The 12,897-nt window shown below is 41.1% G+C and overlaps 1 protein-coding gene across 3 annotated transcripts in view; it reads right to left on the bottom strand.

The window, feature by feature from the left end:
* PPFIA1 (PTPRF interacting protein alpha 1) overlaps positions 1-12,897 on the bottom strand; it is a 78,854-nt gene that overhangs the window by 52,915 nt on the left and 13,042 nt on the right. The window contains exons 4-6 of one of the 3 annotated variants that reach the window (XM_037402489.1): positions 12,415-12,503; positions 11,014-11,111; positions 5,719-5,982 (exon numbers count right to left, since the gene is read on the bottom strand). In XM_037402489.1, the coding sequence (XP_037258386.1) occupies positions 5,719-5,982 (264 nt within the window). In that variant the 5' untranslated portion in view covers positions 11,014-11,111; positions 12,415-12,503. Of the gene's footprint in view, positions 1-5,718; positions 5,983-7,097; positions 8,164-8,197; positions 8,488-11,013; positions 11,112-12,414; positions 12,504-12,897 lie in introns of those variants that run through there. The other 2 variants (XM_037402488.1, XM_037402487.1) reach the window with 2 other exon arrangements.

Below are 12,897 nucleotides of genomic sequence, written 5' to 3'. Positions count from 1 at the left end.
CTGGAAAGGAGAAACCAAAGTCACAAGCCAGTGGACATTAAAACACTAAGAACTTGTAAGGGGGTATGGAGAATTTTATTTTTAAATTCTTATTTGTCTTTAAAAAAAATGCAAGTTTTTTTTTTTTAAACATCTAGATGGAAATTGCAACTTTGTAGCCACACTGAATCTTTAAGTCTTGCTAATAAAAGTTTTATAAGTAGGTTTTAGTTATACTCTTAAGAAGAATAGAGAAAAAACAGAAGGGCTTGCAGACAAAGAATTCTCAGAATACCAAAATAAACACTACCTGTTGTACAAGAGGCTACAGGCAAGTTAGCAATGAGTATATATGTGAAGATCACCTGGTTCTAAATATACCATATATTTTTAAAACAACTTGTTTTTACTATAGCTCTTTTAACTCAAGCTTATATACAGCCTGCTTGTTAGATTGCAAGTTAGACTATAGTACACCAAACATTAATAAACCCATTATCAGACATTTGGTACATTGTGCCAGAACAGTAGGAAAAAATAATCACTAGCTCATCTTTCAGGGCTACATCCACTCACTAAAAACAAACAAAAGGCATTTCTGTGTAGTCATCAAAACATTCTTCCTACAAATAAACTAAGAAAAATAAAAACAATAGGTTTAGACTTCATAAAACCTTTTTATTAAAGGGACTGATAGGACATCATAACAGCACTGTTCATCCTCAAATACAAGAAAACTTAAAACTAATTCTAAATTTTATCTATCTAGAACATCTATTTATAATCAAGGTAACCTAAATGAAAAGCACAGTATAAACAGCAAGTTGCTACCAACAGGCAAGCAGATGTCTGCTGGGTAAGGGCAGGATGTTTTAATAAACAAACTCACCAAAACATATTTAAGTAAAAAACTCGGAAGTCAGACAAATGCTAGAGACTTGGTCCTCAATATACTCCACTATATTATTTAGGTGCAGCTACTCCTCTTTTGGCCTGATCATAGAGCATACTTTCAGAAAACTTCATATTCTGAAGGTTTAGGACAAAAGTTGTCTGTTTCTATGCCTTGCAAAGAAAGAAATGTTAGGGACATTGAGGTTCATTGAAACAGTCAGTGAAGAATTCTGAGCTCCTATCTCCATCTGACATAAACTAGCATAGATAAAGACAAATATATCCAGTAATTTACTAACAGTAACAGCCAAGTAAGATTTAGCAACTGAAACTCAACACAGACAAAACTAAAATTATAGCTGTCTAAAATGCAACAGAAAGTCACATTCATCTTTGCTGTCAGAATGGGATGAAAGCGGTGGAAGATGTCTGCTCTGACACACATTTGCACATCTGAAATCCTTCTCAATCTCTATCGTTTCTAGACACAGGGCGCTCTGCTGAGACTAATTTTTATCTAGAAGTCAGTTCCACATCTTGCTACAGTAGGAAGTATCAGCTATGTCACCTCAAGGCTGAACAGTTGTGAATACTGTAAATGGAGCTGCACTTAAAATGCTAAGGAAATTTCAGCTGCTGTGAAGTTTGGCAAGCCCTTTACTTAATGTACTTTCTGCAACTGTGTCCTTCATATTATGTACAATTCAAAACCTCATTTCTAAACCTATGACATCCTGTAGTATTTAAAACTTGTCTGGAGGAAATCCAAATAACATCATTATTAAAAACGGCAACTAAATCCTGTTGTTCATCATTATAAAACAATGCCAGGGCAGTCTTCAGACCAAGTGCTCAGCTGTTTCTTATATCCAAGCCATCAAACAGTATTTCTGAGATTGTCCAGGAAGATCTTTCTATGGAGACATACCTGAACTTAATTGAATACAAACATAAACAGACACACGCTACTTTGAAGTGTGTAGCAGTGATAAAATATTTACTATAGATAGAAAGCAACTAAAGGTGGCCTCACTTTAAGACATGATGGGCAACCCAGTAAAGCTGAAGCCAAACCAAAATTACAGACAGCTTTTTTTTTTCCACATTTTAACTCCATATTAAAGTGCTCTTTATTTACACACAGACATACACAGCCTCTGAAGGTTCTCATCTGCCCCTACATATACATTGCTGAATACTGAAGCTGGAACATGACCATCACAAATACAGAAAAAACTTCTAACTTATTTTACTTACCTTGCACAGAAATGAAAATAAAGTATGATAAATTTAAGACCAAAAGATCAGAAGCCCAACATTATGATGGATCTTAATAAGAGTGTTGCTGTATTACAGAAGCACAATATTTTTACATTAGCTTATAAAATTCTTAACATACATATTAAAATTGTCATCCTGGTAAAAGTTGCTGTGAATTCATCAACTGCGCTTTCATTTGTGCTAGGTACCAGAGTCTCTGTATATTAAACTCTAGTCTTGTCCACATAAAGTAAGCATCTTGTTGCCATTTACAGGAACATCTACATGAAAGTCTAACAGTAAAATGAACCCTAGCCTGCATCATCTTAATAGCAGGAACTGGGAGTCACTTGGACCTCATCTACCGTAAGTTCAAAATGTAATGTTTAAATGCAGTAGATCCTGTATGTTTCACAGATTAACTTACACATTTTAAGCACACAAATTCTGAATTTTTTAGAATACGCTCTAGAAGGCACATAAAGAGCATAATTAAATCCACTAAGACCATAATTAAATCATAACTGAATGTATTTACATTAAAAATAAAAGTACTCTAAGTTCTCAAAGCAAAAAAATGCTATTTCATTTTTTCTGTAAAAAATTCTAGGAAGAATAAAGTTAATTTTACATTCTAGCAAAGCAATTTGATTTCTTGAGTTCATCTTCCAAGGTCAAAGTACAGTTTGACTAGGGTAAGTTGTAATAGATGGTAACTCCCAGAAAACAAGAAGCATTGCCAAGAATCCAATCATTTTATCAAGACAAGGTTGACGTATTTCATTTCCAGCTGTTCATACTAAAAACAAGTTGCCAGTTTTACTCTGTAAATGTAACAAATAAAGCATATCTATATAAGATTAAAATGCTCTTCTGTCATCTCTTAAGACATCCGCAACAAAAGTCTTCTTAATCTAAATAGCTGCTTCAGGTTTACGTGAACTAGAACTGATGCCTTTAAATTACTAGCTGACCAGCAGCCCACAAGTACACTAGAAAAGTCTGCTTCACTGACACTTCAGAAAACGTGCATCACTGCTGCAGAATAAATTGCATTTACTTTTATAATCTACAAGACTTGCAAATACACAAGTACCAATCTGCCATTTTGTAACTATATACAAACCACTATAAGCCTCTTCCTTATACACAGAAACTTAGTGAATGTAAGGAATTAAGTACAAGAATGCCATTAGAAATTGAGTGTCTTCATAGTAAAAACAGAGTAATAGTTCTGGTACAGAAGCAATCAATCTGGCATTCCTTCTTTTATACTAGGAATTTCCATCAATCATCAGAATGGTCTAAGTGGCTGATTCAGCTAAATATATGAAACAAGAAAAGTGTACAAACAATTCAATTCAATAACTCCTTAAGATAAAGTACTCCAAAGTCAACTGCAAAGACAAGTTACATGCCAAATCCGAGGGAGAAATACTACATTGGTTACATAGTGATTTAGTAATTCATGCAATTATACTAGTATTTGCACAACTAGTTAAACTGATTTTCATCACTCTACCAAATCAAATACAACTACTATGATAAAAAAAAGAATTAAAAAGTACATTACTAAATCCCTTCCTCCTGAAAAAATATAACACCATTGTCAGTAAATTTAAAGTTATCCTGCTTCTACCCTTCCTTAAAATACACAGCTAAACAATGGGTCATTTGAGACAGTAGTTCAAAAGAATGCTCAGCTTGAAATAATTAACAAAAGAAGTTTGAATAGTTTCAAATACTACAGTCACCACAGAGTCTTCCTAGTGAGCACTTATTAGAATTTAAGTAAAACATTGTTTCACCTCATCAGAAATTTACACCTATGAAGTAACTGACTCTACCATAACAACAAAAGCTTGTCAAACACAGAGGTTATTTCTGACTGTAGCAAGAATATCAAAATATTTTTTTACTTTTGAAAGCACCATCAACTGTCACCTTCGGCAATCATTTGGGTTTAAGCACCACTGAGGACAAAAGTGACAGACCATGACAACAGTATTTTTCAACAGCACTCTAAAAAAATCCATGCACTGCTGTGTATTTAGATAAAACTGCAGTAAAATTTCTCTCTCAACTGAACTATGAGACTTGCTTTCCTACAGATTTCACATGTAACCATACAACTATGACATCATTGAAAAAGGGATTTGTTTTCTTAACTGCATTAATTTTTCAGAATATTTAGAAATAAACATTTACATGTAGAGTAGCTTACTAGATTTAGGAAGGAAAGCTGAGAATTAAAGGGAAAAGAGTAACAGTACAGCTTAAAGCCCAGGTGACTCAGCCACAAATTCAAGTATAATACTTTACAGATCATACAACTGGTTAATGGCATCCATTAATGTAGCAGACCTGAAAGAGCGGCTAAAGGGAAGCCACAATTATTACAACAAAAACCCCAAAGAACGATATTTGCCTGCAGCACATGATTTAACACAGGGAGCAGCAAAGGGTGAAAACTTCTTCTTTCTGATTTTCATCATAGCATTGTAACACAACTAGATTAACATGTATTGCTTTTTAGTTTCTATCCCTCAGCAATTACCAGTACCAATTACCATGCCAGGAATCATACAGTGATTACATTATAATAACAGCAGCAGAAACAGAAGGGTTTAAAACTAGTTTTAAAGGGTATAAACAGCAACTACAATATTTAAGGATATATAAACATCTGTAAAAATAAGAAGTATTCTTGGAGTATATATGCAAGTATAACATCATCATGACATACTTGGGACAGCAACCAACCACGCTAGAAAGTGCAAGACTATCAACAGTTACCCGACACCTGAAAGCGGCCTCTGCTTTGCCTACAACCAAATGCTTTTCAGAGTGAACAAAGTTCAGTCGTATTCTTTTTACTAGAATGGATAAAACCCGAGAAGTTCTGAGACACCAATCACCTTTCCTAACTACACACTACTGCCCCACGTAACACATTTAGCAGTACAAGCTGTATGCTGGCACACTGCATCCTCCAGCAGGCAATAATTAGTAACTCCTAGCAAGACCAAAAAGAAACCACCCAGCAAAACAAATCCAAACTCTCCACACTGAAGTAAATGAGTTAAACACCCCACTTGGACTTCTACACTGCCATGGAAACTCAGCATGTATTCACAAGGTAGCAGTCTTAAACTTTTCAAGTTTTTTAACCCTAAGTCCATAGCGGTATCAGAATGGCCTGCAAGTAATTCTTAAGCACATGAATGAATCAGGCTGTTAGAAACAACATAGAAAAAAATAAATACCAGTGACAGATGGGAGTCCATCAAGTTCTATTAAACAAAACTATGTAGATACAATTTCACACTCAAGCTAAACCAAAAATTATAGAAACTGGGAAAGCATACCAGAGAGAAAGGGCTGACCTTCCCCGCTCACCTTGCTGATAGATCTTTCCCAAAGTGAGCAAGCACCAACAGATACCTCAGGAAAGTACTAAGCCATATTCATCTTCCCCTAACTTAACCTGACTCTTCAATAAATTAAACATACAAAAAGCCAACAACATACCACAAAGAATACAAAAAATTATCAAAAGATACCTTCCTTTCAAAATGTCCATACCTGTGGAAGTGCAGTATTGAGCTGTCTCTGCAAGGAATCTCTCTCATGACCAACTTCATGTAGCTTGCCCTGGGTCAACGCTAGTGTCTCCTGAGTTTCTCTTAGTGTTTCCAGAAGGCGATCCCTTTCTTCCAACATGGATACCATTAATTGCTCAAAATGGGAATCAGCATCTGACTGTAACGGGGAACCTGAACCATGGCCTCCATTTCCCCCAGAGGGAATCTCTGCCTCACTGATGGTTGGCATCACCTCACACATCATCTTGAAACAAAATAAGACAAAACAAAGACCATAAATTTAAGTCAAACAAATCTAAACAGGATAAGCAAAGGAACTTTGGATACCCATAATACCAACTTAGTTTTCCCAATGATAGCATCAGCAAAGGTTGACAACACCTTAGCATTTGTCACTATTTCATTAAGACTGCAGGAGAAAAGGTATACAATCAATTTAATCAAGACACCACTTCATAATGAGAATCTCGTGACTTCTTGCAAAACCAGATTTTTAAAGCTACGTTTCACACTGTGATCTCATTTTAATGGATTTATATTTTTGTTAAGAGCACACTGCTGCTGAGATCTTTAAAAAAAACAAAGATAAGGCATGCAGCATGCCACCAAAAATTATAGCCTTATACCAATAACTGATTACATTGCATATTTTGAGAATCATTATCTGCTGCTTCCAACGCTTGAAACATACAAAGATAGCATCTAAAACAGTACTTTGAGCTTCTGCTGACTGTAGAAAGTCTATGGTAAAAGTGATGCATGTAAATAAGTGGCAAATCCAAACAGTCCAATTCAGGAGATACACATGCAAAGAATGATAAAAAGCAAAAAAAAAAAAAAGTAGCAGCAGCTGTCACTGTGGATAACAAAAGTAAAGGTAAGCAAAAGTAATTAAAGGCAGAGTATGAATACGGTTAATAATGCAAACATAAGTACTGCACTACTGTTAAACTGGCAGGACTTTTAAGAGACCCCAACAAGATCCTTACATGAGGCTAAGGCATCAGTTTTTTTAAAAGCACAGAAAAGAACCACAAATGTAACTACAGCACACACTCACTGAACCACTAAGACTCTGAAGTTCTTCAGACAGCCTCTCTCAACATCACAAACTACAAGAACCTAAGGTAAATCAGAAAAAAATAGTTCTCTCAACATCTCTGGTACCACAAAGTTTGTTCTCAGCCTTGAATTTCACACTCATATCTGAACCTTTTAAAGAACAATTAAACTTATTCTGAGCCTTACTGTGGGCACTCTCAATCCCTTGAAATACCTGGAACAGCCTGAAGTGCTTTGTAACATTTTCATGCATGATTACCATAAGCCTTGTATTTTCAACACCACTACATTATTTACCTTGCTCAATAAAATAAAAAGGCTTGGAAAACAGGCCCCAGGTTTCCTGCAGTACCAGTTCTTCTCTGGTTTTAGTAGCTTTTTGTTATCCCAAAAAACCTTCTGGATTGCAAAGCATCCATTCAGCACTAGTCCAACATCTATTTAATTGAAACGCCCCGTGCACATGAAAACAAATAAATCTGCTGAGAAAAAGAGCAGACTCAGTAAAAAGCAGCAGTAGCGGCTTCAGCTAACTAGCCAAGTCCCCAGAACAGAAGAATGTGAAAATAAACTGTCTCAACTTCCCATTCCTCTATTACTGGCCCATAGGTCCTGCAACAGCTGGGATGGGGGAATCATGTGCTGAGGTGGAAAAAAAAATACAAAAAAAATGTAGTCTGATGCAGTGGTGCAACAAGCTTCAATAGTTCATCGCTCATAAATTCCTTTCAGGTCACAATCGCATTATTAAACAGAGTACAGACAGCATGGAAAAACGGCAGGAGCTTTCTCGTAAAAGATCTGGAGAAAACCTCCCTTCTTTTCTCTTCTATTAATTCCAACGGGAGGCTCTCCTTCCAGTTCCCTGGGTCTTAGTTCAAACATTATAATCCAAGAGCCAGGCGCCGGTATCGCTCTGGAAGGCGAGGAGAACGGCGACCTGTTGTTCCTCGGCGTTAGTCCGCCACCCGCTCTCGCCCCGGCCTGTCCCACCGGCGGTGCTCCCGAGCCCAGAAATCCAACCGAGAGGGGCGGCAGGCACCGGCCGAGCGGCGGCAGCGCCCGGCACCGGCGGGGGGAAGGCCCCGAAGGGAGGCGGCGGCGGCACCGGCAGCTCGCCGCCCGGGTCTCGCCGCTCCTCGTCCCGCGGCAGGGCCCGACAAAGGAAGATGCTGGCCGAGGAGACGGAGCTTCTCTGCCCCCCCTCCGCCCCTCACGGGCAGCGCCGGGCCGGGCCTCCCTCCCTCCCCGCCAGAGGCCCCAGCGGCGCCGGGAGCGCGGCCCCGCGGCTGCCCGCACGTAGCCGGCTCGGGCTGAGCGCGGCCCCTGAGGGGCGAAGCCCGGCCGCGGAGGCCCCGCGCCGCGAGGGCCGAGCGAGCGCTCCCTGCGGCCCCTACCGAGCGGCGGGGCAGGCTCCCCCGCGGCGGGCGCACTCGCGTCCCTTCGGGCCCGGCCCGGCTCCGCCCGCCGCCGCCGCCTCCTCCTCCTCCACGTCCGTGGTGGCCGGCGAGGGGGCCGGCTGAGGCCGAGGTAGGTGCCGCTGCGTCGCGCCGCGTCCCGGGCCCGGCGGTGCCGCCGCGGCCTCAGGGGGCGGCAAAGGCCCTGCGCGCTCGGAGAGCCTCGATCGCCGCCGCCGGCCCCCGACCCGCCAGCACCGAGCACCGAGCTCCACCGCCTCCTGCTTCTCCCGGCGCCCTCTGCGGCTCCTGCATAAATCAGTGCGGGGGCCCACAATGCACCGCGCGGCGGAGCTCGGCCGCTCCTGCCCTCCTTCCCCACCGGGCAGGGCTGCAGGTTCGAGACCCGCTCTCCCGCGGAGGCCGCCTGCAGCCCCGGTGAGCCGCCCGCCCCTATCCCAAGCGATACTCCCGCCGCCCACGGGTGCCCGCCCGAACGCAGGGCCGCCGTCTTTGCAGTAAGAGCCCTAGGGCAGGAGGCGTGCTTGCTGAGGGCTGAGCAACAGGGCAGGAGAGAGTCATCACCGCTCTGTGCGTGCCAGAGTCGCCCCGCAATCGCAGCCCTTCCCGGGGCCTGCGTGTTGTGGCAGGGCCCTGCCAGGCGGGTCTGGCCGCTCCTGCCCACGGCGAGCTGGAGCCGGGCCCTGCTCCAATCGCTCTGCCCGTGCCAGTCGCCTCAGCGCACCCGTCACCCCAACGTGCCTGCCTGGCCCTTAGCTGCTCCCAGGCCTCAGCCCGCCACCTGCACCCTCACACCACGCTTTCAGAAGTACTCGACAGAGGTGGTTAGCCGTGTGCGGCTCGCAGAGCTGTGAGGTGATGGTTTTAACCAATTAAACGGTGTAACTAACGGCTCTGTGGCAAGTAAAGCAGCTGAAGGATCCAAGGCCTGTGTGGGTCTCTGGGCCATAGAAGACAACAACAAGCTGTCAGCTGCTGTATTCAGCACATGTGCTGTCCAAAGGCTTGGCACGGGCACCGAAGGCTTCTCCCGCCTCAGTCTGTGAGGAAACTGTGCTACCAGTAATTTGGTGTGTGTGCTGTCCAAAGGCTTCTCCTGCTGTGAGGAAGCTTGCCACCAGTAATTCGGCATGTGTGCTGTCCGAAGGCTCAGCGTGGGCGCCGAAGGCTTCTCCCACCTCGCCTTGTGAGGAAGCCGTGCCACCATGGCCCCCACACAGCCCCAGCGATGGGCGACTCTACTAGCAGAGCTTATTCTCCACAGTTAACAGGTTTGGCTTTGGGGTGGGGTTTTTTTTGTTCCCCTCCTCCCAATCAAAACTGTTTCAAAACCAGCATATAAACACTTCCCACTTGTGTTTCTATGGCTTTTGCTCTGTTACTGGAGGATCACATTCCTAAAGCTTTCACCATGCACATGAGTAAGGTTGCAGTTTATAGGCAAAGCTTAGAAAAATCTCTTTTCTCTCTTCCATTTGTGTTACCACTATGAATAAATCATTTGCATTTTGGACCCTATTCTTGCTTTTGTAGTGAAAAGCTCTGAAAAGCATCAAGGGCCAGTTACACTGACAGAGGCACATCATGCCAAAAAATAGCAGCCCCTGCACTGAAAGTTGTACAGATTTGTGACTGGATTACATGATCCTTAATTTGTAAACAGAGCATATAGACACCTAGCACTGGATAGAAAGGATCATTAATGAGTCACTCTTCCTTCCCCCAAATAGGAAACTCTTTACAATTACACATTTACTACATTGTGCTCTTTCCCTGTGGTATTTGAGCCCTTAGGGTGAATTCAGGTCACATTTTTAAGCTTTTCCTCTACAGCCATGAGGTCTAGATTTCTTTTTCCCCCTCTTGAAGAGTCTGATGTAATCACTGACTGGGAGCTGGAACTTTTAAGGAAAAAGCGAAATATTATGAAGTACATTCAAATCACAAGTTCTGCCAAATACTGGTTAGCACAGATTTAATGCTGAGTAATACACCATTGAAGTGTCATTGTATAAATACTGAGGTCTGACTTTTCAGGGTAGAAAGAGTAGCAAAACCAATCCAAAATCAATTGTGCTCTTCCTGAGGAAACCTCCCAATGTTATGAATTAACCTGTGTTGTCAATAGTCTCAGTATAGCTCAATGCTATTACTTAGAAGCTTTGATTTATACTGATATATTTAGAAACTTAGAAGCTTCGATTTTAACTTTAACTACTTCAGATGATCATGGGAGGGGATGAAGGAAGGCATCATTCACCTAGCCCTCTCCTTCAACCTGCTACTGAGCGTTTAACCCACACTGAGGGTTTCTCTCACATAATTCAAATTAATATATACCAATCAGCAAAATCTGGGCTATGCTTATGAAGCACAGCAACGTGTTTCTGGGGCCAAAGGCAGTTAACACTTAAAACTAGGCCCTGAAGATTACCTTGAATGCAATCGGCTCTTTATTTCTAAGCATGTTTCTTCAGATAGATGCTTCTGTTTCATTGCTCCAAATTCTTTTTGTCTTTATCTACATGAACAAAATTGTCTCCCATAACTTGCATGCAATTCGTTGATGACTCTATTCCTTATACACCACAGGAGCTGATTTTGTCTGATTCTGTAAAGAAAACAAAAATGCTTTGCCAGCTTGACCCACTTGATGAAACCTACTAGTAAACTACTAGTAAAAATACTTGAACTTTTCATATGCAAGTGAAAAAAAAAGCCAGTTTTCTAAGCATGGTCACAAATACATAGGATGAAAAAATATTGGCAGAGGAGGAGAGGTGGTATTTCCTTACCTCTCAGACTAGGATTTCAGAGAATTCTTTTGTTCTTCTGTAGTGCAATATTTAGGAGTGTAAAGAAGTCAAATTGATGCCAGTCTAGTAAAGTAAGACTTTAAAAACAGAAAAGCATTTTAAAAGATCAAAGAAATTCTTCTTGCTCATTATTAAAAAAACCCACCCAATTTTAGTAACTTTTTGGAAGATTAGTTTTTTTCCCCTGCTATCTTCATTTTGTTGTCACTTATACTTCAAGTCTAATATCAAAGTGACACCTGCTTAATTTTTAGTAGAAAGCCCTCAATATTGAAAATTACTGATTTCATTGTGAAATCATTTCTGAATAATAGTCTAAGCACCAGTTCTTCAAATAATGCCCTACAGGCAAAACAGTCTTTCCACCTGTAGTAGCAGAACAGCCATTTCGGACATTACCTCCACTGATCTACTCTAGGTCCAGTTTGTACAGTTTCTAGATTTCATGCTTGCACAAAAAAATATTTTTGAAGCAAGGAAGAGTATTATATGTTAATTCTGAGAGGAGGAAAAATTTATTTTACAAACTGGTAAAGGTATATAAAGAAATACTTATTTTTTTATCATTCTCCAATGGAGACCTGCAGCTGAACTATTGTGCCTCAACTGCTGCATGATGAAGTTTTAAATAAAGTGTGCATGTGTAACAATTAAAGTATGCTAAAATAAGCTACCATCAACTGATGATAATCAGCTATTTCTTAGGCTTCTTTATTACCAGAAAAATGAAATATTTCCATTGATAAAAAAGAGCATGGAATTTCATCCCAGCCAAAGTTTCCACGCTGCAGTTGCTTCAATGAATTCAGAAATTAATTTCAGAATTCTGAATTTTATTCAGAAGGGAACAATTTTTAGGATTGGGACCATAACTACTTTTGGAAAAGAAATTGAAAAAATGCAAAAAACTCACATTTCAAAATATTTTCAAGGATTTAAGGGAATTACCTTGTTGCCACTAATTGACAAGCAATGAACAGTTCCAGCATAGCAGCACAGATCTGAATAGGACAGCCAGCACAGACAACTGATTCCCAATGCTGAGGCTTGCCCTGTGGCAGAGTCACTGCCAAGCGCTAAGTCTTCCTTGCAGACCTTCTAGGTTGTGCCTTGCCCCTTCCTAAACTGAGGTCTGGATTTTTGTTCCCTGTGAATATGTCTCTCGGATGAGTCAGCTGTGGTGGTGAGGGTGATGGAGTCACGAGATACCTTTACTGATAGAACAGTGCTATTATTTTGTCCTCATTATTTGGGAGTAAGGGTTCAGATGTGCTGAAACTGTTTGACCTGGCCCTGCCTAACCAATATTGCAAGTCAAGGAAGTCCTTCCAGGTCAGAATCCTGGTGGACAGTGCATGCTAGGAAAGGCAAAAATCTCACCTTTCATCTTGATTACTTTTGCTGTACCATTCTGCGGATGAAGACAACTTCAGTCTAAGGAGCTGTCAAGGCAGCGTCTTCAAAATAACCTGTTCAAGCACAACCAAAACAAGGCTGAAAACTAAAGTGGAATTTACAGCTGCATGAACAAACACAGTACTGCTTCAACTCATCACACATAAAAAATGAAAACTAATAATGATAGTAGAAAGAATCTGGCCTGACTTGGTTTACATTTAATGTATGAGTCAAATGGAGACTTTGTGAATGTAAAGGCAAAAAGTTAAACACCGTAACAGGCACAGAGTTGATAATCTCTATCAAACTGGACACTGCAATACATCCAGTCAGATTAACAGATCTCAGAGCCAGGTTGTGTAGAATAAATTAATAAGTGAACCTTGGTATTCGCCTAGATCCTAAAAGATGTCATTACATTTTCTCTCAGTTTGGCATGACTTGGAATGGGGTTGTTTTTTTTCT

The sequence above is a fragment of the Falco rusticolus genome, chromosome 10 (genome assembly GCF_015220075.1).
Source record: "Falco rusticolus isolate bFalRus1 chromosome 10, bFalRus1.pri, whole genome shotgun sequence".
Classification (NCBI taxonomy): Eukaryota; Metazoa; Chordata; class Aves; order Falconiformes; family Falconidae; genus Falco; species Falco rusticolus.
The sequence above is the reverse complement of the archived record's forward strand: the minus strand, read 5'-3'. Positions and strand labels throughout refer to the sequence as shown.